The sequence below is a fragment of the Cryptosporidium muris genome, genomic scaffold, assembly GCF_000006515.1.
Source record: "Cryptosporidium muris RN66 scf_1106632353989 genomic scaffold, whole genome shotgun sequence".
NCBI lineage: Eukaryota > Apicomplexa > Conoidasida > Eucoccidiorida > Cryptosporidiidae > Cryptosporidium > Cryptosporidium muris.
In genome coordinates this window covers 249384-271430 of record NW_002196579.1, presented here as the reverse complement: position 1 = coordinate 271430, position 22047 = coordinate 249384, and the positions used below count along the sequence as shown (strand labels likewise).

Here is a 22047-nt window from a genome sequence, read left to right as displayed (position 1 = left end):
GAAAATCTTACAACTCATCTTTAGGTGATAACTCTAAGTCATCAGGATACTGTGACCATAGGATGCTGCCCTGATTCGGTAAAAAGCGACTTTGATTAATATCCCACTTTGAGAAGAAAAGTGAAAAGTAAGGATTATTAATAATCTCACTTGTATTCTTAATAAGATCCTCTTTTATTTCAAGGAGATCTAAGCCTATTTGAGGGATATATGCAAATAAGAATCTTGGTGTATTATTCGAAATTGATACAAAGTCCTTAGATGATATTGAATGATCTTGATGAACTAGCATTAAGTAGTGTGGTGTTAGCTTATCATTAGTTGAATATTTTTGATATACTTTATTAATCCATTGTGTAGGTGCTTGGACACTCCAGTCCCATCCAATAATTACACCATGATAATTCCACCAACGATGCTTAACTAATTGACCAATATAGTATAAAGGTTTGTCTTTATAATTACTATCTTTTCTAATTCTTGACTTTAGACTAGTAGAGAAGTAAGATTGAGTTGTATCTTGTTGATTTAAAAATGAAGTAATATATATACTAGGAACAGCTTCTAAATCGCTGGATTGATTAATTGTTACAATACCTTTGACATCTTCAATGTGGGTATTATTATTAATAATAGGTATTCCATTTTCATCAGAATAATCTTTTTTATTATATGTTTGAGATCTCTTATAATCATATTTAGGTATAGATATATTTTGACTATTATTGGATGTAAATAGTATATCTTGTCCATTAAATTTTAAATTATCTTTATTCTTCTTCTGGGGATAACAATAGGTAATTCTACTCGAATTCATAATTGGTACAGGTGTAAGTAAAGGATGGGAACATATTACAGGAGTTTGAATTAGAATTTCGTATACACAAGTTGGATTTTCAATAATGTTTACAATTCGAAAGTAACCAGCTGTATACTGATGAAATTCATCAGGGCATTCATATATTAAACGAGTATACCTTTGGTGATTTGTTTTAAAACAAGGACTTCCATTTTTTAATTCTACAACTAATACATACTTTGATGGGATGTCTTCTTTATTAGAATAATCATGGACATTATAAGGTTCCAATTTTACGGTCATATTTGGATAAATTGATGGTGAATTTGGACTTAGAGTTTTTATCTTTCCATATCTTAATTCTTTAGGAAAATCTGCTGATATCTCTATATCACTTGTTCCTGTAAAATACATTGGATGTATAATATCACTTCCATTCTTTCTATATTGAATTACACTTTCAAAATTACATACTTCATAACTTAATAGGTTGGAATCTGTAAAGTTTTGACAATGGCCTTGTAAAGGCAGTAATAAGTTCGAAAGTTTGAATATATTGCTATCTTCAATTGAATAATCAAATAAAGTGTTATTTCTCCTATATATATCTGCATGTAATCTCCAATCACAAAAAGATGGTGCCCCAAATACTACTGTAGTTTCTATTAAAAGTGAATTAGCCTTGCCATATTTATGGATTGGTATATTATCTTCATATACTGACAAAATTCCAGGACTAAATTCTGAACATACAAACTGAATTCGTCCTTTACGAATTATATTTAAAGAAGATGGTATGTTCTTTGGATAGTAAAATTGGATTAGAGTTCCATTAACTCCTAATATATCATAATTAGGTACATAATCACCAATAAACTGAATTTTTGTATCAATAAAGTTCACATTATTAACTTTACTACTATTTATTCTCTTTAATTGTATACTTTGTCCTATGCATATCTCATATATATCTGTCTGTGTTATATTTTTATCATCATGTACTTTATCAGTAAAGCTATAACATCTATTCATCAACCATTTAACTTTAGCCATTTTAATGTAATATTTTGTATCTTCATCTAAATTTTCCCAATCTTCACTATATGGTATTTTCTTCCAGTTCTCTAAAGGTATATATATAGAGCTATTTATAGGACCTTTCACATTATTTAATTTAGTCTTAGATACTCCTGTAGAATTATTCTCCGGTAATATACACAAAAACCCAATACTACTAATCGTTATGTACATAAATCTCGTGTCATTCTTTTCATTTATAGTTCGATTTCTTATTATTGTATTATATACATATTCTGCTGACTGTGAAAAATCCAATTTTATTACATTTTCATTTTGTTTTAATAAGGTAGTGTATTGATGAAGGTTTGTTCTATATTTCACACTACATTCTATATATGTATAGTATATTAGAAATACAAGCAAAAGTAAAAGACATATAATTCGCATTAAAGGACATAAAGTAAATACTAATAATTATACCCGCTCATTTGTAATGTAATATTTACCAGGCGCCAAAAACGTTTTTTTTTCTGTATCTCACTTATTTTGTTCCTAAAATAACTGAAACAAATTTATTAAAGATGTGAATTAGCTAAATTTTAAATATTAAAGTTATCATAGCTCTTTCAAAGGGTTATTATCTTATTATTTTCCAAATAATACATTGTAATTGTGATGTGACTTGCCTTAATCCCTACTCTAATTATCCTAATATCTTATATATGATCTCTTTTCTTAAATGCACTATAGATAGTGACAACACCGAATGTCATATCAGCAAAAGTTACACTCTCGAAATCAGCATCAGATATCATATCTCCAAAAATATGTTTACTAGGAAATTTTTGGATACTTTCAACCTACAGATAAAGCATTGAATATAAGTCATTTTGTAGACTTCACTACATTATATAGAACTTACTAAATATTGATATGGTTGATGATCTCCAACAACTATTTTGCCAAGACATGGTATAATGTTAAATGAATATAATTTATAAAAATAAGATAAGATGGGATTATTAACATTACTAAACTCAAGACAAAGAAATCTCCCTCCAGGTTTTAATACTCTATTAAATGATTTAAGAGCTTTAGAAATATTCGTGAAATTTCTTATTCCAAAGGAAATAATTAAAATATCAATGGAATTATCTGGGATTTTACTTAATGTTTCACCATCATCGCATAACCACATCACATTACTATAACCTTCTTTTAAAGCTCTCTCTTGACCTTTTTTAATCATTTTATCATTTGAATCAAGTACTGTTAGTATTGGTAACTCATTTATTTGAAAATGTCGAGTTTTTCTAAGTACATCTGTAATTTTGAAGGCAATATCTCCAGTACCACCTGCTACATCTAATATAGAGTAACATTGAGATTTATAACAATTATCATTTGATTGCAACTTTTCATTTTCAAGGTAATAAGGCATTACACTTTTTATTTGGAGCCTGGAAAATGATTCCGGTTCTAATATGGTATTAACGAAAATATCCTTCCAGTATCTATGAATCCCAAAACTCATTAAATCATTCATTAGATCATACTTATCTGAGACATATGAGAATACATTATGTACAAGTTTTCTTTTAACTTGTTCTGTTACTTTTTGAAATCCAAAGTCTACATTAAGATTTTCATTTGTTTGAGAATCTGAATATGATGAGAAGTAACATGAGGAGTAAATTCTTAAAGGGACTCTCTTAATTTTATTTATTTGTCCTAGAAGATGTTTCTGAAAATTACATATTAACTTCTGATTATACATTTAATTTATTTGTTCTTTTTTTTTCTTCTTCTTATCAATTTTAATTAGAAAATTTACGCTCGCCTTTAATACGTTCAACGTAAATCTTGGTTTATTTTATCTTATTAAATTTGTAGATTCAATACACACTTAATATAAAATATTTACTATTTTACTTATATAAAGGTAACAATTAAGAGTATTAATAATTTTAAAAGAGACTCGAGATATATTTAGGACTTCAATGAAGATTTATTAATTTATAGGGCAATCTTATTTTTTAAGTAATAATATTATAAAAAGTGTTCAGTTGAATAACTACAATATTATGAATTAGTTATCCAAATTTGTTTTTAAATAAGTAATTTAGTTTTATCTATTATATTAACAGTTGGTAATATTATTAATCAAGGATCCAATTATTTATGTTAAATATAAATTAACTCTAGATAATGTAAGTGAACCTTTTTATTAGATTAAAGATCACACTTTGATATATTTGAACAAATTAATTGATAGAATTGTTAGTATAACGAAGATATAGTAATTAGTTGGGTCATTGATAAATTGCAGCACTCTTAAAAGTGCAGTAATGTATCCCTATAGTATATCCAGTTCGAATATAATTCAATATCTAATTCCAATTCTAAACTTAAAATTCAGTCCTATATTTATGAAATAGCTTATTTTATTATCTTAAAGCTATTCAAAGTATTATTGTAAGTTCACGAAATATTAATATCTACAATTACCTTATAAAATTCTACTTAGGCTATAAATTACGCACAAAATTATATCTATTTATATTTCAGAATATAAATATTTAAAGTATATTAGAGATACAGCCAATTGTAGGACCTAAAAGCAGAAGTTTTATATTGTAAACTTCATAATGCCACGTATTATTTGGCCGCTAAAATCAGGTCTCCTTTAATCTTATAGGGGCTAGTAGTACAAGCTATGGTGGTTAATGAATCGGATATAACCTAAAGTAATAATTTAGAAATTCTCAAAATAGATTATTAATCAGGGTTTTAATACGGTAATCAAGTTAATACTAGAAATGATGCATATATAATGTTAAATTTTCAGTATTTGTAATTTCATTACCTTAGGTTCTTGATAATTAAGGGAGTATATTAGAATCGGATGATACAAACAATAGGGATCAAGATTACTATTAAAGACAATATTATATATATGAACTGTTAAAGTTACCGGAAATATTTGAAGTTCTCCAGTAATTAACAAGAAGAGAGGAGTAGATATTTATATTTGATATATATCGTAATTATCTAGTTAAGATATACTATTGAAAATTTTATTGTAATTTGACAAACTAGAGCCATATTAGTTTCTGAAATATTATCTATTAGTATAGATTATCACTTTATAGATGGTTTAAGTATTGCCACATATTACATTACAGTGAATGGCTCACGATCTTAATAAATTACAACCCATCCTAATAGAAGAAATCCAGAGTCAAAATGTGGCCTTGTAAAAGTGGAGTATAAGTATATAAGTAATTTATTAAGGAGTTTATCCTAGAAATCACAATAAAAAGGCCAATTAAGATATGAATAGTGTGGCATCATATTGTCGACAATGACATCCCATCTGCGATATTGAATATTAGATGGAAGGAAACAAAGAATGAATACTATCTTAGATATTATGCAATAAGAAGTAGAAATGGATTTAATTTCCCTTTTCTCTCTTTTTTTAATAGGTAAATTCACTGTTAAAACGTGAATGATACTGTCCACTTCTCGATAATGTATCACGCCACAACCCACACAACGTCTCCTGTCTTCTTGTCATGTTTTTTTTTTTTTTTTTTGGTGCTTTCAATAGTTAGGACGCTTTCACCATTAGTGATATCATACCTAATGAATGATACAAGTAATAATATGAACTCTGAACTTGGTGAATCTAGAGGGGGTTATTATACTGCAAGAAGAGGAGACGTCAAGAAATTGACTCAGGTTTTAGGAAACGAGAAAGCTGCACAAGCAGTAATTTGGAAGAAGAATACAAGCTCTGCATACTGTAATGAGAATATGAAATCTAATGGGGAGATGCAGGTAAAAAGTCAGAAATCAGATCATGAGGGGGCATTTACATTGAAAACTATAGCTAATAATTTTATGTCATTTTTTGGATATGGCTCTGAGCAGGAAAGTGGGAAAAGTAATCCATCTGATATCAAGATACAAGTTAGAAGGCAACAACAAAAGAAGTCTACTTTAACTAGTAGAAGTTTGGTAAGCGTTGCAGTAGCAACAGATGTAGAAGATAACGGGTGTAAGGATTATAGAGATAATAATAGAAGAAAGATTAAGGATAACTTATATTGTAAATCTTCGCGAGATAATATATCATCACAAACAAATTTCAATGATCTTTATATTGACATAGATAAACATGTAGAGGTTGTAAATGATAGATTAGATGAATTGTCAAATTTAAAGACAATTCAACATTTTGGTAGTAATGTTAATTATAAAAAGGTTTCATCTAATAAGCCAATAGTGGCTCATATTAGTGGGAAACCAGTACATGCAAAATATATCATTAATAAAGATAATTTATCAATGGCTAGAGTTAGTAATGCTCCATTATTTACTCCATCTCCAACATTACAATACAGGAATATTGCCCCAACTCCAATTGTATATAATACCCCATTAATAACTCATAGAGTTGTTCCTCATATTTTACCTGAAACTTCGAATTCTAAAAAAGGTCATGTAAGGCAAAAAACAATTTATTCACATGAAAATCTACCAGTTCAAAAAAATGTGTTTATTCCAAGTATACATCAAAGTCAATATATACAATCTCAAACACCTCTTGTTACTTATAGGGGGTTTAATTACGATAAACAGTCTTGTTCTATGGAGGCATTACCTGTGATGAATCATTCAAAGACAGAATATAGTATACCATATATCGAAACAAATTCTGATGGAGATTTGACTATAACACAGGGTGAATTATCATCTTTGGGAAATTCTAATAATACATTAAAATTAGACAAAAATCCTGATGAGAATTTGAATTATCCCGAGGTTATGAAATATAAAGTTTGTAATTCCTCAGAGAATAAGATTAATCATGAAAATTTAAATAAAACAATAAATAATACAATACTAACAGCTGGTAATAATAAAACTGTTAATAATATTAAGGATGTAAAGATAGATAAGAATAATAAGATAATAAGAGATGGGAAGATAACATGTAATGACTCTGGTGAGATGGGGATAGTTCATTTTGATGCAAGTGGAAATTTTAGGATTACTTCTAATGCCAAAAAAGCTGTATCTTTAGAAGAGTTTAGTCATGTTCAGAATGTAAGAACAAGTAGCTCATCTATTAAAGCAGGAAATACCCAAGAGAATGGGGACTTATCCAGTTATAAAAATTGCATAAAAACTACAATTGATGATTTAACATATAGAAGTGATGTTTCAGAGAAAAAGAAAGATGGTAGTAAGGTAACAAATATGTTTATACCTCAAGCTAGTCCTATTATAAATTGTAGGTCTACACTAGATTATTTAGTTACTCCTATGGTAAGGTACCGTGATATAAATAATAGTTCAAAAGTATATACAATCCCTCCCCAATTACAACGTAGTAATGAAGCTGTAAATTTGAATGAGGTTGGTAATAGTTTAAATAATACAAAATATATTAATAATTCTAGTCATTATAATACCTTGAATTCTGATGTTAATTCAAGTATATATCAATTTACTAATCAGCATTATTTTATGAATCCTAATGAATGTTACGAGGTTGTATACACTCCAGTAGCTCCTTTATTGATAATACCCCATTCTGGAAATAATAATCTTTTTTCTTGTGAAAATAGTAACCCATGTCAAGTGATGGGCGATTTAACTGGTAATCACTTAATGAATTCTGGAGTAGGATTTGTACCAGATGATCTTAGTTTGCAAAATGAACTTAATAAATTAGGTAGCTCAGTAGAAGTAACAAATCAAGTATCTTGTGGGATTTCTAATAATGTTAATAATGGGCCTCAATCAAATAGTAAGACTACAACTTGTACTTCTACAGGTTCAAACAATGTCCCCAATTCTTCACTGAATAATCAACAAATACCTGCCATCATATTAACGACAAATAATACTTCTCAAAAGGTAGTTGGATGTATGAAACCTGAAGGTGTTGTATATCGTAATTTAAATTGTGTAGTTAATGGCATTAATTCTAAAGCAGCCAATGTAGGGAAGAAGTCTACTAAAGATTATCAAACAAATATTGAATTAGGAACAGGGGGTCATCAAAATCGTCAAAAAGTCTATGTTAGAAGGATGCATCAATATTTAGCAGATCCAAGAAATTTTCCAGTTTTACCAAAAGAATTGTCAATAAATGATATAAGATTTTTAACAAAAATTTCTAATAATAATCAAAATGTTAAAAATATTAATAGAAGTTCTATAGATGAAACAAATGTAACTAAAATAAAAGGGTCAGAGCTAAGACCAGGGATGGAATGGGATAACATTAATCGTGGTACTTTTTGTACTGTATATAAGGCTGAATATAATAAAGAGATAGTGGCAGTGAAATGTCCACAACGTAAACTTCATAATGCAGATCCTTTGATGTCTCGATATCGTTGTTATATAGAATGGAAATTATTAGATCGTTGTAATTGTCATCCAAATATATTAAATTTAATTGGTGGTATTCGATTAGATGAATATGAAATATGGCTTGTAACTGAATATGTAAAAACTGGTGATCTATTTAAATTAATCCATGGTAGTAATCAAAGATCTAAAATACTAATGGAAAACAGTGAATATAAATTTAAGGTGATTTATCAATTGGCTGATGCAATTAGGTTCTTACATTCATTATCACCCAAAATAGTTCACAAGGATTTGAAATCAAATAATATTTTGGTTGATGAAGATTTTAATATTAGAATATGTGATTTTGGCGATGCAGAAGAACTACATTATAATACTATTACTTGCTGTACTGCTGTTACATGGCAATATGCTCCTCCTGAAATTGTTGGGTGTAGTGATCCTGCAAGACCTAATACAAATGCTAATGAAAAGGTTGATGTATGGAGTATGGGGTGTATATTTTTGGAAATACTTTGTAAAAGAACTCCACTTCAACATATACTAGATAATATACTTGATACAAGTAAACATCATTCTGCATTATATAGAATTATACATTCTAATAAAATTGAACAAGAATTAAAAATACCTCCATTACCAGATATTTTATATAATTTAATAACAATGTGTTTAAGGTCAAATCCTAATATAAGGGCATCATCACAAGAAGTATTTGATTATCTTGTAAATAACAAAGACAAGATTAAGAAACAACTTAATTATTTGAGTCAATATAAACTATATAACTCAGGAAATAGTCTTAAGAGTAATCAAAATGTTTTGATTAAGAATATCGACAATATCCATATAACAAAGAGGTCATCTCGTAGAGACTATGGCGTTATTTAGATATTAAATCTAAATATTATGACATCATTTTTATTATTTATATTGTATATAGAACTTGGAAATAGTGAAATAAACTTTTATTATAATATTATTTTAGAATTTGATGTATCATATTTTAGTAGTTATATATATATAGATAATTCTAACTTTATTATAAGATAATAGTAAGATCTCATAAGTTTAGGTTTTTTGTTGGCGGCTGGTGCAGGGGGATAAAGTTTTGTATGAGGGTGTTAAACTTCCGAAATTGAAACTAGGTGATATTATTAAGATAAGTACTTTCTAAATAATTTACTACCATAAATAAAATAATTAAAACTGGAAACTACATTGATTTCAAGATTAATTTATGTATATTAACTAAATATAATATTAGTGGAATCTCAAGCGTGATTTATTTGGTGTATACATCAATATTATAAAATAAGATTAAATATTTTGAAGAGACAATGATATATATTAAAGATGTCTCAGTATAATTATGTGGTTACAGTATATGATTCTAATTCTATTACAGGAGCAATATATGCTGATCTATTCGGTGATGGTATAGATAGACTTATATTGGTAAAACCAAAGAGTTTACTTATTTATGATATAAATAAAGGAGATTTAATAATTCCTAACAATCTGGAAAGTAATGAAGTATCAGATATCCCTATATTAAGATTAGTTGGTGAAATATCAACATACAAGAATATAATTCAAATAGCTCCTTGGAGACCTAAAGGCCAAGAATTTGATGATATCTTGATATATACAGAACAATATGAACTGATATTGATAAGAGCATATAAATTGCAAAATATTGAAGATAATAGTACAGATTCTTCTGTATTATATTTGAATGTAATACAAAGTAAAGATTTATTTCGTCCAAACTTACGCAAATCTAATAATATAAAGATGATTATAGATTCTTATATACAACGTATTATATTATTGATTTATGAAGGTTGCCTACAAGTAGTTGATTGTTATACAGATTTATCTCTTAAAATGTCTGTGTTTACTCCTCCTATTATGCTGAGACTTTCAGAATTGAACATTTTGGATTTATGTCTAATAAATTCAAGTTCCAATAAGTGTTTACTTGGTATACTTTATGATTCAGGATATTCAGAAGACCCAAGATTACTCAAACTGATAGATTTACCATCAGATTTAAAAAGTTGGACTTATAATATGAGAATAGGTATGAAAATTCCGAGTAATATAATGAAAATTGTTAATTATGAAGACTTTAATAATGACCCCTTATCAAATGGTCTTCTTTTATTTGGAGATGGATCTGTCTTTTATTTAACAATAGGAGAAATCCTATATAATAATAATGAGAATCTCATCTCACAGCCCTTATTTATTCAATGCAATTTTCCATCTAATTATCTAGAAAAAGTGGAAAGTGGTCTGACACTTCCTAATATAGTAGATGCTATACCTATAGATGGTAAACTAAAACGTTGGCTAGTTTTAGATAATACTGGTGGTTTATTCATAATGGTTGTTTATAAAGATCAAAATTTGAAAATTGAAAATATCAAAGTTGATATTTTGGGACAATACTCACCATTTTCTGTATTATTATCTCTTAAAAATGATATTTATTTTATAGGCTCCAAGATATGTGATTCTCTTGTGTTATACATCTATCATAACAAACCTTTAATTATGCAAATTATACATAATATTGGTCCTATTCGTGACCTGCTCTTCATAAGAGATAATGAATATCGAGAAGATATAGTTAATGAAAATCCATTATCAAACACTCAAATATCTAAAAACTTATCACTTCCTCTAGTTGCAGCATGTGGATTTGGAAACAGTGGTTCTTTTAAAATAATCTGCAATGGAATAGGACTTAATCAATATTTAATTCTTCAGGATTTAATTATTCCATACACAACTCGTTTGTACCATATTCGACTACGCAATACTAAATTTGATATGGGTTCATATTCTAAGATTTATATTATTCAATCTGGACATAATTTTACAAAGTTTTTTACTTATAATATGAAACAAGAAGATTTTAATGATACTTATTACTTAAATATAAGGAAGGAAGTCGATACAGACTATCAAAATAATACAAATTTCACTATGTCAAATAATATTCATCCAAGATCTTTTAGTAGCAATTCACTTTTGAGTATGAAAGAGGTTGAACTTTCAGGTTTAATAAGTAATGAAGAAACTCTACAAATATGTTTTTGTTCTAATGGATATTTTGTACAAGTGACACCTAGAGGTATTTTTACACATGGTATAGGAAAAGATAATAAGCTTAATGCTTGGATTTTTCAAGATTTCCTGAAATCTGATACTTGTGAACTGAAGGAATTTTTTAATAAATTTAATCACTCTGAATTAAATATTGAGAAAGCTCATATAGATGAGAAGAATAGTTTTATAGTTTTATGTTTAACATTTGGAGTAATACTTGTTGGGAGAGTTGAAGAATTAGGATTTAGAGTTGTAACATCCAAAATTGTTAGTCAGATTCTTGAGGAATTAAATAAGGTAGATATTGATACTAACTTTGACAACTTTAATTTTGTAGACGAAATATCTAGTTGTGGAGTATTTTTCAGAACAGATCAAATTTTAATTTTTATTAGTACATGGCAACAACCTGATATCCTGTGCTTTGAGTTTAATTCTGATTTGCAATCTACTGGAGATCAAACAATTAATTTAATTTGTAGATTTCATACAGGATTTCAGAATCATGAGCTATTGATCACCTGTATTTATGTTAGCATATTATCTCAAGAAGATGGGCATAAAAAAAATCATAAATCTATTGACTACCCATTATATGTTCTAATAGGAACTAGTCAAGGTCATTTGCAACTTTATTATGACTCTAGTTTAAGTAGTAAAGCTCTGGAAAATAACTTTGAAACTATGAATACAAATTTAGACAAAAGTAAATCAAATATATTATTTTATTCTTGTGATAATACAAGATCAAAAGAATTTGAGCTATTTAGTACCTGGAAAGTATCTAACACATATATATCTAATATATATCCTTTAAATATGCATAATAATGATATAAATCTACTTATTTGCTGTGAGCAGCCGAAAATACTTCACTGGAAGCCATCTTATAAAGAAAATTCCATTGGATTATGGACATTTTATAATATACATTCACCTTGGATAAGTCAAGCTATTCAATTGGATTCTTGTGATACTAAACTTACAAGTACTAGTAAATCTCATGAAACATTTATACTGTACCTTTGTCATCATATTGATCAAAATTTGAATGCTTCTTGTAAATTAGCTAATACTCAACCTCAAGAAGAACTTAATATAAGAAGTAATATAGAAAAGCCAAATATAATTAAACTGACGCATTCACTAAGAGCCAGTTCAATTGATATTCTTCAACAATATCATTGCAGAAGCTTACAATTGAATTTTACTCCAGAACGGATATGCTATATTTCAAATCTTAATGTATATGTTGTTGTTGGTATATGGGAAAAAGGTTTAATGAAGAATTCTAAGTCTGAGAACAAATTTCTTATTCAAAATAATTCAACATTAAAAAGTTCTTTATCATTTGTTCAAGCTCTAATGTGTGTTATCTCTGCAAATAATTTAGAAATTCTACATTTCAAAACTTTAGAGTCTAGTGTATATCCTACATGCCTTGAGTATATTGAGTTAAATATAAATCAAACCCCAGAAAATATATCTGAGTCATTTATAGTTTTGGGAACAAACAAAGTAGGTCATATTAATGATTACAGTAATAAATCGCCAAATATTGACTTACCTATAGGTAAACTAACTTTGTTTAGTATCAGAAAACTTCATAGTAAGTTCATAGTGGATGAGGAAACCAGTATAAATGCTGAAGGTTGTCCGTATGCAATTACACGTTTTCAATTGGGAACTATACTTGTTGCAGTTGAAAATAGTGTCGTTACATATGAAATAATACAATACTCTACATCTAGCAATTACTTAAAAGATACCTCAATTTTACCATCTTCTTCATCATCTTCTTCATCTTGTTTGTTGTTAGATACTTTACCTGAAAATGAGAAAACTCCCAAGTTCAAGTTTAATAAAATAAACTCTTATAGTACTCATACTATGATAGTTTTCTTAAAGTTATGGAAAGATGAATATTTGTTAGTAGGTGATTTAATGCGTTCAGTAGGTTTATGGAAGTATGATAAGGTGGCAAAACAATTTGAAGAGATTTGTCGTGATCCATCTTTAGCTTGGGTAATGGATGGGATTTTTATTAACAAAAATTTGTATATGGTCTCAGATGAAAATAAGAATGTAAGGATATTAACTAAACCAGAAAATCCTATAAATGATGAGATGGATACTGTTCTTCAAAGTATAGCTCATTTTCATTCCGGTGAAATTGTATCTACTTTTCAGAAAGGGAAGCTCATGATGCCATATCCACGTTGTCTGCAAGAAATAAACAATATTGGACTAGATTTTTGTCATAGTTTATATAGTGAACAAATAGTCTTTGGAACGGCTCAGGGAAGTATGAGTGTAATATTTAGTTTAAATGCAGACTATAAAATGTTTCTTCAATTGATTATGTTTGAAGAAGCTATAATAGCAGCTATTAAAAAAAGTTTACGGACTATATATAAAGATTGTAAAGTTTGTAATCTTTCTATTAAACAGATAAAACAACTTTATATTAAAGAATCATCTTCTTCTTTCAGTGGGGTAATTGGGACTATAGGGGGAGAAGATGTAACTCCATTTCAGTGGAATCTCTCTAAAAATTATCAAGATTACAACTATGAATATGAATGTTCAGGAGCATCAAGGGGCTTTATTTCTGGTGATATTATTGAATTATTTTTGAAGTTTTCAAATGAACTACAAGAAATGGTTATCCAAGAGTTGAAAGCAATTCAGATAGATAATATCACTATTCCAGAAACAAGCAAGCAACTTGAACACATAATACAACAACTTCGAAATATACACTAATATATCTGTGATTTATCCTATTACAATTAACTATATTTTTAGTGAACAGTAATAATTTTAAACAGAAAAATTTCAAATTATTGTGAATACAAATTTTGAAGTTAATTGTATACAAATATATTCTATTACAAATAAGAACCTTATAAAACAAATTACTTTGTATTATAAAATAAGAATATTGTACTAAATAAAAATATACTAATCAATTTACAGACAAATAGTGTAGTCCAATAAAACTTGGCACTATAAAATAAGAAGTCCATAAATTTTGAATGTACTTCATATATATTATGTTAGAAATATAACAAAAAATATTATGAATGCAATAATCATAGCAAATAGTTTGATGATGAGACCTCGATTTGATTTCACATATTGATGATATTTCAAAAGTTCATTGTGTCCATGCTCTACATTAGAAAATGTATTGGTAATATCTTCATCTATTCTCTGTATCATTTCTTCTTGTTGAGTAACCATCCCAGCAACTTTCTGAAAAATTTGAGCTAATTCTCCAATCATTCTTTGAACATTTTCAACAGCTTCAGCTCTGGAGTGTGCATATGAAAATGATTGGTTTTGTTCTTGCATAGCCATCATCTGCTCTCCTTCTAATCCACTTTCGATATCAAAAGGAACTTTGTTGTATTTATTATTTCCAGGTATATTTCCAGAAATCTTAGAACTCATAGCTGAAGATATTTGTTGTAAACCGGAGTTATTTGAAGTATATGTATATAAATTTCTCCTCCAGTCCTGTTGTTGCATTGTCTCGGTCCTCTTCTGTAATGCATCCCTAAATCCTTTTGTTATATCCAACATTCTTGTCTTTAGGGTTTCTACCATTGCAGAATAGTGCTGATTGCTTTGATAATAGCCTCCAGAAGAAGGAAAACCTTGCTCTGCATGTTTTTGAAGGATTTCTAGTTTTGAATTTAAGTCTGTAACACTCTGTTTAATTTCTTCGGTTAGATCTTGAATATGACTACTTCTATCTCTAAATAAACCTTTATATTTAACTAAACGGTTTAATTCTTGAAGTTTTATAGAAGTAGAGTTCATCTCCTGACTTATTTCAGAGGCTAATAAGTTGAATTGGCTTCCTTTAATTGAATTTGAGTAGCTCTGATTTGAAGCAGCTAATATATAGCTATTTGTCTCATTTCTATCACTCTCATCAATTATATCAAAGAATTCACGCGTTCTATCACTACTTAACATTCAAAATATCTATAGATTCTTTAAAATATACACGTGGAATTATAGCCTATGAGGATTCTACATGTTATCGCGCTATAGCACAATAGGGGTATCGAAAACACTAAAAAATTGTAAAAATATCAGTTGAATTTAGAAAATCAAATAGTAAATAACAATATCTAAATAAATAATTAGATTTTTTTAATACAAATCCCCATACAAATTATTTTTAGTATTCTTCAGATATATATTTCAAAATATAAATAATCACTTATAGTTTTAAAAAAAGGAAATTTATGAAACTATAAATTAATGAAAAGTATTAGAGCAAATTCTCTGTAGTCATAAATATAAAGAATAAAAATGACCAAAGTCATCTTTATTTTGGAAATGGAACTATAGGATTTTACTAATATTTACAATATGAATTCTTGGTTTATATCATTAAAAGGAGCAGATAAGGATACAGGATTGTATTCTTTGGCAAGTGATAATAAATATTGAGAATTCAAATAGTCTTCAAGTTTATTATAAAAAAGTTGTTGTTTCTCCATATATCGCCTTTTTGATTGTATAGCTAAATTCTCAGTATCGAACAAGGTTACATGTATAAATCGATATCCATAAAAGCCTACTCCATAAAATATAATACCTGATAAAAATCCAAATAATACTGAATGGAATATTGATGGTCCTCTTATTACATTTATCCAAGGGCGTTTAATTTTATTTATAAATTTACTTGCCTTTAGAGACATCTGTCTATCCTGCATGCATGCAACTGAAAGAAATTTAGCTAACAGAGTGAAAAGTTGTAATTTAAATCCTTTATCTGTAAATTTTTAGTTTGCGAATCCCTTAATAAAAATTGTCAATACAAGATTCACAATTAATAGGCGCTTGTAGTAATTAAGCCAAAGTGTTAACTACATCAAATACTGACCAATATTAAAGGTGCAGAAGTTTATGGAAATTAAAGAAATAAGGAAATGCAACTTTTATTTAAACTCTAAATCCCGTAGTTGTAAATTTCCGATATTTGGTGATTCTATTTACTGTATATTCCACTTACGAATAATAGATAATATACAAGTCATTCAAGATAAAAACTCCCATAATAAGAATATTAAAGATAAGCTTATACTTTGTCCAATAGATCATAAACACTATATTTCAATTACTAATATATTATCTCATATTCGGAAGTGCTCTAAAGTAAGAGATATTGCATATGAATTATCTCAACCGTTTTGTATACAAACAAGTGAGCCTCCTCTAACTCTTCAGAATAAATTTCAAGCATTACTAGATATACAAAATTTTATTAAATCTACTAATATAGACAAGATTTGTGAAGAAAGTCTAAATAGTAGAAGAAATGATTTGATAACAAACCTTGAGTCAAAATTAGAATTTTTGGATTTGTTATATAGGGAATGTCTTCATCATCTACCCTATAACCCTCATGAAGTTGAAAAAATAGATAATAAGCTTGAAGAAACTATAAATAATCAGATTCCACGAAATAAACATGATATACAAGCTTTTGATATCTTTAATACATGCCTTAAAGATGGATTTATTCAAAATAAAGAGAATAGATTTGATTATAATACTTCAAAGTGTATGTTTGTAGAATTTGGAGCTGGTAATGCATTACTAACTCATTGGTTTATTAAACTTATAATAGAGAATATACAAAAGAATTCAGGAAGTACACAGATCAGTGATTTACGTGCCATATTAATTGATAAGGAATCTAGAAGAAAACAGCTTGAAAAACATAGTAAATTTATCAAAAGCTTAAGATTAAGATTAGATATTGAAACATTTGATTTTAAATCTTTAATTGAAGCCTGTGAAACAGGTAATAGTGATTTGATGTATCTTTCATTTTTTAATGGACATATTCCCTGGTTACTGGAATATTTAGTTAAAGCGGATATATGGATTCCTAATATTCCAAAAGATGTAAATCCTTTAGAATATTTAAGGAAGATAGAGCCAAATAAATTAAAAGATATTTTAACTCTTTTATCTCGTGGAGGAGGTCCCAATATTAAGAAGTAAGTTTATGTAACTGTTTATGAATGAAATGTAATATTTACTATTTATCAATTTATGTTTTACTGTATATATAGGATTGAAGATAATATCAAAGATAATATCATTAATCGCCCAATTAATCATCTTTTTATTCTTGCAAAACATCTCTGTGGATGTGGTTTCGATTTAGCACTAACATCATCCATTGACGCAATACAAAAACTTAATAGTGGTTCTACTGTATATATTACTATGGCAGGATGTTGCCATCACCGCTGTAATTTCAAGCAGCATCTTGGAGCTGAATTAATTACATCATCTAAATGGAAAAGTTATTTCAGTTCAGATGAAGATTGTTTTAATTTCATTACTTTTATTTCATCATGGGCTACAGGAGCCACTGATTGGCGTCAAAATGAAGGCTACAAAGCCAAATTTATACTTGATACATGTCGGTAAGTCTAGAAAATATTTTAATTAAAGAAAGAGAGATAATGGAATATAAATAAACTTTTTTGGTTTATCAGGATACAATGGCTTAGGTCTAAAGGGTTTATGAATGTCAAACTAATCAATTACACAAATAAACATGTAACACCAGAAAATGTATTATTAATTGCATCCAAACAAATATAACCGCTATATTTTGGCGGTATAAAGGGTACCAAACTTTAAAAAGTAACAATATAAAACTTAAAGGTTTAATTTTTCAGTATTAAGATAAACATGTCTGAAACAAATAAATGTCAAGAAGTTGTCTCGGCATTCCCTCCTCCTCCTCCATACTATAAATTATATAACTCAGAAGAGACAGCATTGGAATCTCCACCATGTATAATTGGTCCATTTATGTGTTTTGGGTCAATACTATCCTCAGAAATAAATATCCCCCCATTAGATAGCGATACAAGTCTATATAACCAAGAAAATTCAGATTTAATTCAAGAACTGCGTTGTTTAAATAGCTTATTTCAAGAGAATATCCTTAATTTGTTCAAAAAAAGTGGTCAAGGAAGTATAGAGGTATCGGCAATTAAACACATAGTTAAGATACATTCAAATATGAACCATATATTGGAGAAGTTAAGGTTAATACAAGCATATTATCTTATTATGAAACAATTAGAATTACAAATTCAAGAAAAAAAAGAGCTTATAGAACAAATGAGACAACTTTTAACAAAATGTAATGAAAATACTATATCTAGTGATATTATTTAACTGAAATTCTTTAAATACAAAATACTATATATATTGAATATTAAGTAATTCCTTATATTTAATATCTATTAAATCCTACACGGTCACGTGGAATAAGTTGTAAATCGCCCCCATGTTTAAGAAATACTTGACTAGCTGTATTATTAGGATTTACTCCTACTCCCTCCATTGTTATTATTGCACTTGTAGTTGCAGATACCTTAAACTACACACACATACCAATTTATTTAAGTAATTTAAAAAATTCAAAATATAATTAATTACTTACTTGTTCTGCTGCAAATTTTACTACTGCTGTGAATGGTGTATCCTCAGGTACAGACAAACTATTGTTTACAGATCATACATAAGTTTAATCAATTTTATCTTCAACATTGTAACTTACATCTTATATGGGTTTTTTCTATCAGATGCCAATGTAATCTTAAATGTTACTTTTGTATTTGAGCTATTAGTAAGCAAAGACATTATTCTAAATGTATACGCAAACTATTACTATAACGCGAACCTTCTACTCCTGCGGGTTGAAAATTACTACATTGTGTAATCTTAAGTATATTTATTACACAAATATCTTTAATACAATTAAAATGCTTATTTCTTTTAAATTTATCACATATATTATATGGTAAGTATTACTCAGAGTAAACATCATTCTTCGACCTATTCATATAATTAATATTCAATATATCATTCATATTTATATATTTCAATAATATTCTTTAGCCTAATACTATATAAAAGTGTTACAAATGCTTCAAAGCTTACAGGAGCTAGAATTATTGGACTTATTCAGGCTTCTTCAGAGACATTCTTGACTACCCGTGTCTTTATTAGTGGATACTTTGATTCTGTACAGCCTAATTCTAAAGGACACTTTGTATTGTAAGTTCACTCTTTTTTTAATACTTATTATATAAGTAAATAAATTCTTTCAATTATCTTAAATACTTCTCCCTAATAACTTCTTTTAGTGACAATATACCTCCAGGGAAGTATATTCTAAAAATTACAAGTTCAGAAAATAGATACCCAATATATGAAATTTTAGTAAATGAGATACAATTACAAGAAGGAAGTATATTTAAAGTATCGGCTAGTTTATATAATATAGAAAGTAGAATAGCTGAAGAAAAGATACTCCATCCTATTATTGTAACTCCAACGTATTCAGTATACAATAATGAGGAACAGGAAAATATATTCACTACTATAATGGGTTTACTGAAAAATCCTCTGGCAATTATTTCTATTATTTCTCTATTTGTTGCATTTATATTACCTAAACTACAAGAAGGATTAGATGCAGAAACAATGGAAGAATTAACAGGAAATATAATTGGCGGTAAGTAAATGCTGTAATTACACGTCATGTTAACGCTAATATAATTTCTTATTTTTTTATATTAGGTGATTATCGCTCTAAATTCTTATCTAATATTTCAACGTAATTAAAAATAGAAAACGAAATTTAAAAATCAAATTTCATTTTGGGAAGCTATACATTTTGTATATACTATAGTCTAGAAGTATTAAAACCATAGATATTATCTTTAAGTACTTTGTAAATACAGTCTTTACACTTATAGTAAATTTATTACACCTTAAATAAAATATTATAGTACAAAAACTCAAGTGGTTCATTTTTCATTAATTAATTGGGATAATCTTGAAGATCACATATATATACAGTTATAGTCCTCGTAATATTATTTGGAATCCTGTCAATTAAAACTAAAACATAAAACTTAAAATGACCTTTGAGAGTATTTTGCATAAATAATAAAATTCCTAAACTATATATTTTAAAGTAACTATTTGATATTTATCTTATCTTTATTTTGGAAATAAAGAAGTAATAATTACAATTATTTGAAAAAATTACATCTATTTATTTTAAGTATATATTATTTTTGATGTATCAAGTTTTGTATATCAAGTTTTATTCCTATTTTATTTAAGTATATTTGTAATCTTTTATTTATTAAATATATGTTCTGATATTATATAATTATTATATATAATGATAAATGTCTTAAATTCATATAACTTCTAAGGATTTAAATATTACAAGATATATAACCAAATAAACTAAATAATAAAGAAATAAACTATAGAAGAGTTATACAAATTATTTGTATAATAAATGAGTTCCTGATTAATAGATACAAGTTTCAAATGATTGGGAGATCTTCAGAATTAATAATTGCAATAAACTATAAATAAGTAATTTCAGCCTAAAATTTCTAAATACAGATTTGAAACTAATTATATAATCTTATTTATAAAAAAATAAAATATTGATATTAAATTAAATAATCTTAGGATAAAGATTCAATTAAAGTTTCAGATTAAATATTTGGTTCATTAAGTTCTTTAAATATTAATATAAATTTATTAACTTATGACTAAATCAGGAGTAATCTAGTCAATATTTATAGAATTAAGATTTTTAGTAATAATTGGATAAATGAAAAAAGGACACTAATTAATATTTTAAATGATAAATGAGAGATATATAATAAATATTATAAATACTTTGAAACATAAATTCAAATTTTGAAAATATTACTAATTAAAATGATAATTTATTCGTATATTTATCAAAATCTTAAAAAACTTTTTCCATTTAGTGTATATCTATATGGAATAATTGGATTATCATCAGATGAATAACTTTCATTGTATTTCAATAATTGTTCCGCAGATTGAAGTTCCCAACCACTTCCTCCAACAGAGTATATGCAATATAATGAATATACAATTTTTAACAAACAATAACCTAAGGCAATATTAAATAACATGAAATTCAAGTGTAATGTAACAGTAATTGACAATTGAATAATTTCCTTATTTAAAGTAAATTTATCTATACATAATTCAATGAATTTAGAGAGTTTATTGTTATGTAAAGAAACATCTTCAATGACTTTAGGGCAATATTTTATATTTTCTACATAAATTAAACCACATTTTTGAATCCAAATATCAATATCTCCAATGTTCGGATACCACAAAGTATATTCATTAGTCTTAAGTAAAAAATTATCTGATATATTAAAAATACAATAATTAAGATAGGAGTCATCATTATTAAGTAAATTAATTAAGATTCCAATTGCTACAATAACACATATTAAGTGTATTTTTATTAATAATAAACAAAATATCGCAAGTTTTCTTGATCTAATAAGAAGCATTCCTATTATGGTTATAGAATATAAGCAAGTAATAAGATTATATATACTAAATAGCATGGGATATTTAGTATAAAATAAGGAAGTAATTGTTTTACCTTGGTATAATACTAATAGTTGAAAGATAATTATAAAATTAAAAGATAAAGTAGACCAAATTGTTAGGAAATATCCCAAAGATATGTTACAAAATCCATTATATGTTGACCAAAGAAAAGGTTTAAACTTTGAGTTATCTCTAAAGACCATATTTCGAATTTCTGCATCAGTAAATATTTGATTTTA

General features: G+C 27.2%; 11 protein-coding genes across 11 annotated transcripts, besides 19 other annotated features; 5 read left to right on the top strand and 6 right to left on the bottom strand.

Moving 5' to 3' along the window:
* Window positions 1–7: 7 nt before the first annotated feature.
* On the bottom strand, window positions 8–2266 carry CMU_029680 (hemimethylated DNA binding domain-containing protein; the record flags this gene model as incomplete). The annotated part of the gene is made up of 1 exon (XM_002142206.1): window positions 8–2266. One exon carries the CDS (start codon window positions 2264–2266, stop codon window positions 8–10), a length of 2259 nt encoding a protein of 752 aa, XP_002142242.1.
* A 269-nt stretch (window positions 2267–2535) lies between these two features.
* CMU_029670 (ubiquinone/menaquinone biosynthesis methyltransferases family protein) lies at window positions 2536–3596 on the bottom strand (the record flags this gene model as incomplete). Its single annotated transcript, XM_002142205.1, has 2 exons — window positions 2536–2679; window positions 2742–3596. The coding sequence occupies 2 exons, from the start codon at window positions 3594–3596 to the stop codon at window positions 2536–2538; spliced, it is 999 nt and encodes a 332-aa protein (XP_002142241.1).
* A 129-nt stretch (window positions 3597–3725) lies between these two features.
* Window positions 3726–3760: a sequence feature (AT_rich).
* Window positions 3761–3848: 88 nt separating this feature from the next.
* Window positions 3849–3877: a sequence feature (AT_rich).
* Window positions 3878–4362: 485 nt separating this feature from the next.
* Window positions 4363–4411: a sequence feature (AT_rich).
* A 1056-nt stretch (window positions 4412–5467) lies between these two features.
* Window positions 5468–9103, top strand: CMU_029660 (protein kinase domain-containing protein; the record flags this gene model as incomplete). Its single annotated transcript, XM_002142204.1, has 1 exon — window positions 5468–9103. One exon carries the CDS (start codon window positions 5468–5470, stop codon window positions 9101–9103), a length of 3636 nt encoding a protein of 1211 aa, XP_002142240.1.
* Window positions 6683–6803: a microsatellite.
* Window positions 7258–7286: a sequence feature (AT_rich).
* Window positions 7981–8045: a sequence feature (AT_rich).
* Window positions 8856–8876: a sequence feature (AT_rich).
* Window positions 9104–9170: 67 nt separating the features above from the next.
* Window positions 9171–9199: a sequence feature (AT_rich).
* Window positions 9200–9515: 316 nt separating this feature from the next.
* Window positions 9516–9543: a sequence feature (AT_rich).
* Window positions 9544–9568: 25 nt separating this feature from the next.
* CMU_029650 (CPSF A subunit domain-containing protein) lies at window positions 9569–14098 on the top strand (the record flags this gene model as incomplete). Its single annotated transcript, XM_002142203.1, has 1 exon — window positions 9569–14098. The coding sequence occupies one exon, from the start codon at window positions 9569–9571 to the stop codon at window positions 14096–14098; it is 4530 nt and encodes a 1509-aa protein (XP_002142239.1).
* Window positions 14099–14386: 288 nt separating this feature from the next.
* On the bottom strand, window positions 14387–15319 carry CMU_029640 (SNARE domain-containing protein; the record flags this gene model as incomplete). The annotated part of the gene is made up of 1 exon (XM_002142202.1): window positions 14387–15319. One exon carries the CDS (start codon window positions 15317–15319, stop codon window positions 14387–14389), a length of 933 nt encoding a protein of 310 aa, XP_002142238.1.
* A 395-nt stretch (window positions 15320–15714) lies between these two features.
* On the bottom strand, window positions 15715–16056 carry CMU_029630 (uncharacterized protein; the record flags this gene model as incomplete). Its single annotated transcript, XM_002142201.1, has 1 exon — window positions 15715–16056. One exon carries the CDS (start codon window positions 16054–16056, stop codon window positions 15715–15717), a length of 342 nt encoding a protein of 113 aa, XP_002142237.1.
* Window positions 16018–16039: a sequence feature (AT_rich).
* Window positions 16057–16264: 208 nt separating the features above from the next.
* Window positions 16265–17980, top strand: CMU_029620 (uncharacterized protein; the record flags this gene model as incomplete). The annotated part of the gene is made up of 3 exons (XM_002142200.1): window positions 16265–17364; window positions 17440–17799; window positions 17872–17980. 3 exons carry the CDS (start codon window positions 16265–16267, stop codon window positions 17978–17980), a joined length of 1569 nt encoding a protein of 522 aa, XP_002142236.1.
* A 90-nt stretch (window positions 17981–18070) lies between these two features.
* On the top strand, window positions 18071–18565 carry CMU_029610 (MED7 protein, putative; the record flags this gene model as incomplete). Its single annotated transcript, XM_002142199.1, has 1 exon — window positions 18071–18565. One exon carries the CDS (start codon window positions 18071–18073, stop codon window positions 18563–18565), a length of 495 nt encoding a protein of 164 aa, XP_002142235.1.
* A 58-nt stretch (window positions 18566–18623) lies between these two features.
* On the bottom strand, window positions 18624–19033 carry CMU_029600 (ubiquitin-fold modifier 1 precursor, putative; the record flags this gene model as incomplete). Its single annotated transcript, XM_002142198.1, has 3 exons — window positions 18624–18770; window positions 18834–18891; window positions 18951–19033. The coding sequence occupies 3 exons, from the start codon at window positions 19031–19033 to the stop codon at window positions 18624–18626; spliced, it is 288 nt and encodes a 95-aa protein (XP_002142234.1).
* Window positions 18786–18828: a sequence feature (AT_rich).
* A 122-nt stretch (window positions 19034–19155) lies between the features above and the next one.
* Window positions 19156–20016, top strand: CMU_029590 (uncharacterized protein; the record flags this gene model as incomplete). The annotated part of the gene is made up of 4 exons (XM_002142197.1): window positions 19156–19193; window positions 19292–19450; window positions 19540–19910; window positions 19976–20016. The coding sequence occupies 4 exons, from the start codon at window positions 19156–19158 to the stop codon at window positions 20014–20016; spliced, it is 609 nt and encodes a 202-aa protein (XP_002142233.1).
* Window positions 19235–19285: a sequence feature (AT_rich).
* Window positions 19947–19974: a sequence feature (AT_rich).
* A 405-nt stretch (window positions 20017–20421) lies between the features above and the next one.
* Window positions 20422–20480: a sequence feature (AT_rich).
* A 34-nt stretch (window positions 20481–20514) lies between these two features.
* Window positions 20515–20590: a sequence feature (AT_rich).
* Window positions 20591–20830: 240 nt separating this feature from the next.
* Window positions 20831–20885: a sequence feature (AT_rich).
* A 55-nt stretch (window positions 20886–20940) lies between these two features.
* Window positions 20941–20966: a sequence feature (AT_rich).
* An 84-nt stretch (window positions 20967–21050) lies between these two features.
* Window positions 21051–21158: a sequence feature (AT_rich).
* A 10-nt stretch (window positions 21159–21168) lies between these two features.
* CMU_029580 (uncharacterized protein) lies at window positions 21169–22011 on the bottom strand (the record flags this gene model as incomplete). Its single annotated transcript, XM_002142196.1, has 1 exon — window positions 21169–22011. The coding sequence occupies one exon, from the start codon at window positions 22009–22011 to the stop codon at window positions 21169–21171; it is 843 nt and encodes a 280-aa protein (XP_002142232.1).
* Window positions 22012–22031: 20 nt separating this feature from the next.
* Window positions 22032–22047: part of a sequence feature (AT_rich) that runs on past the window's edge.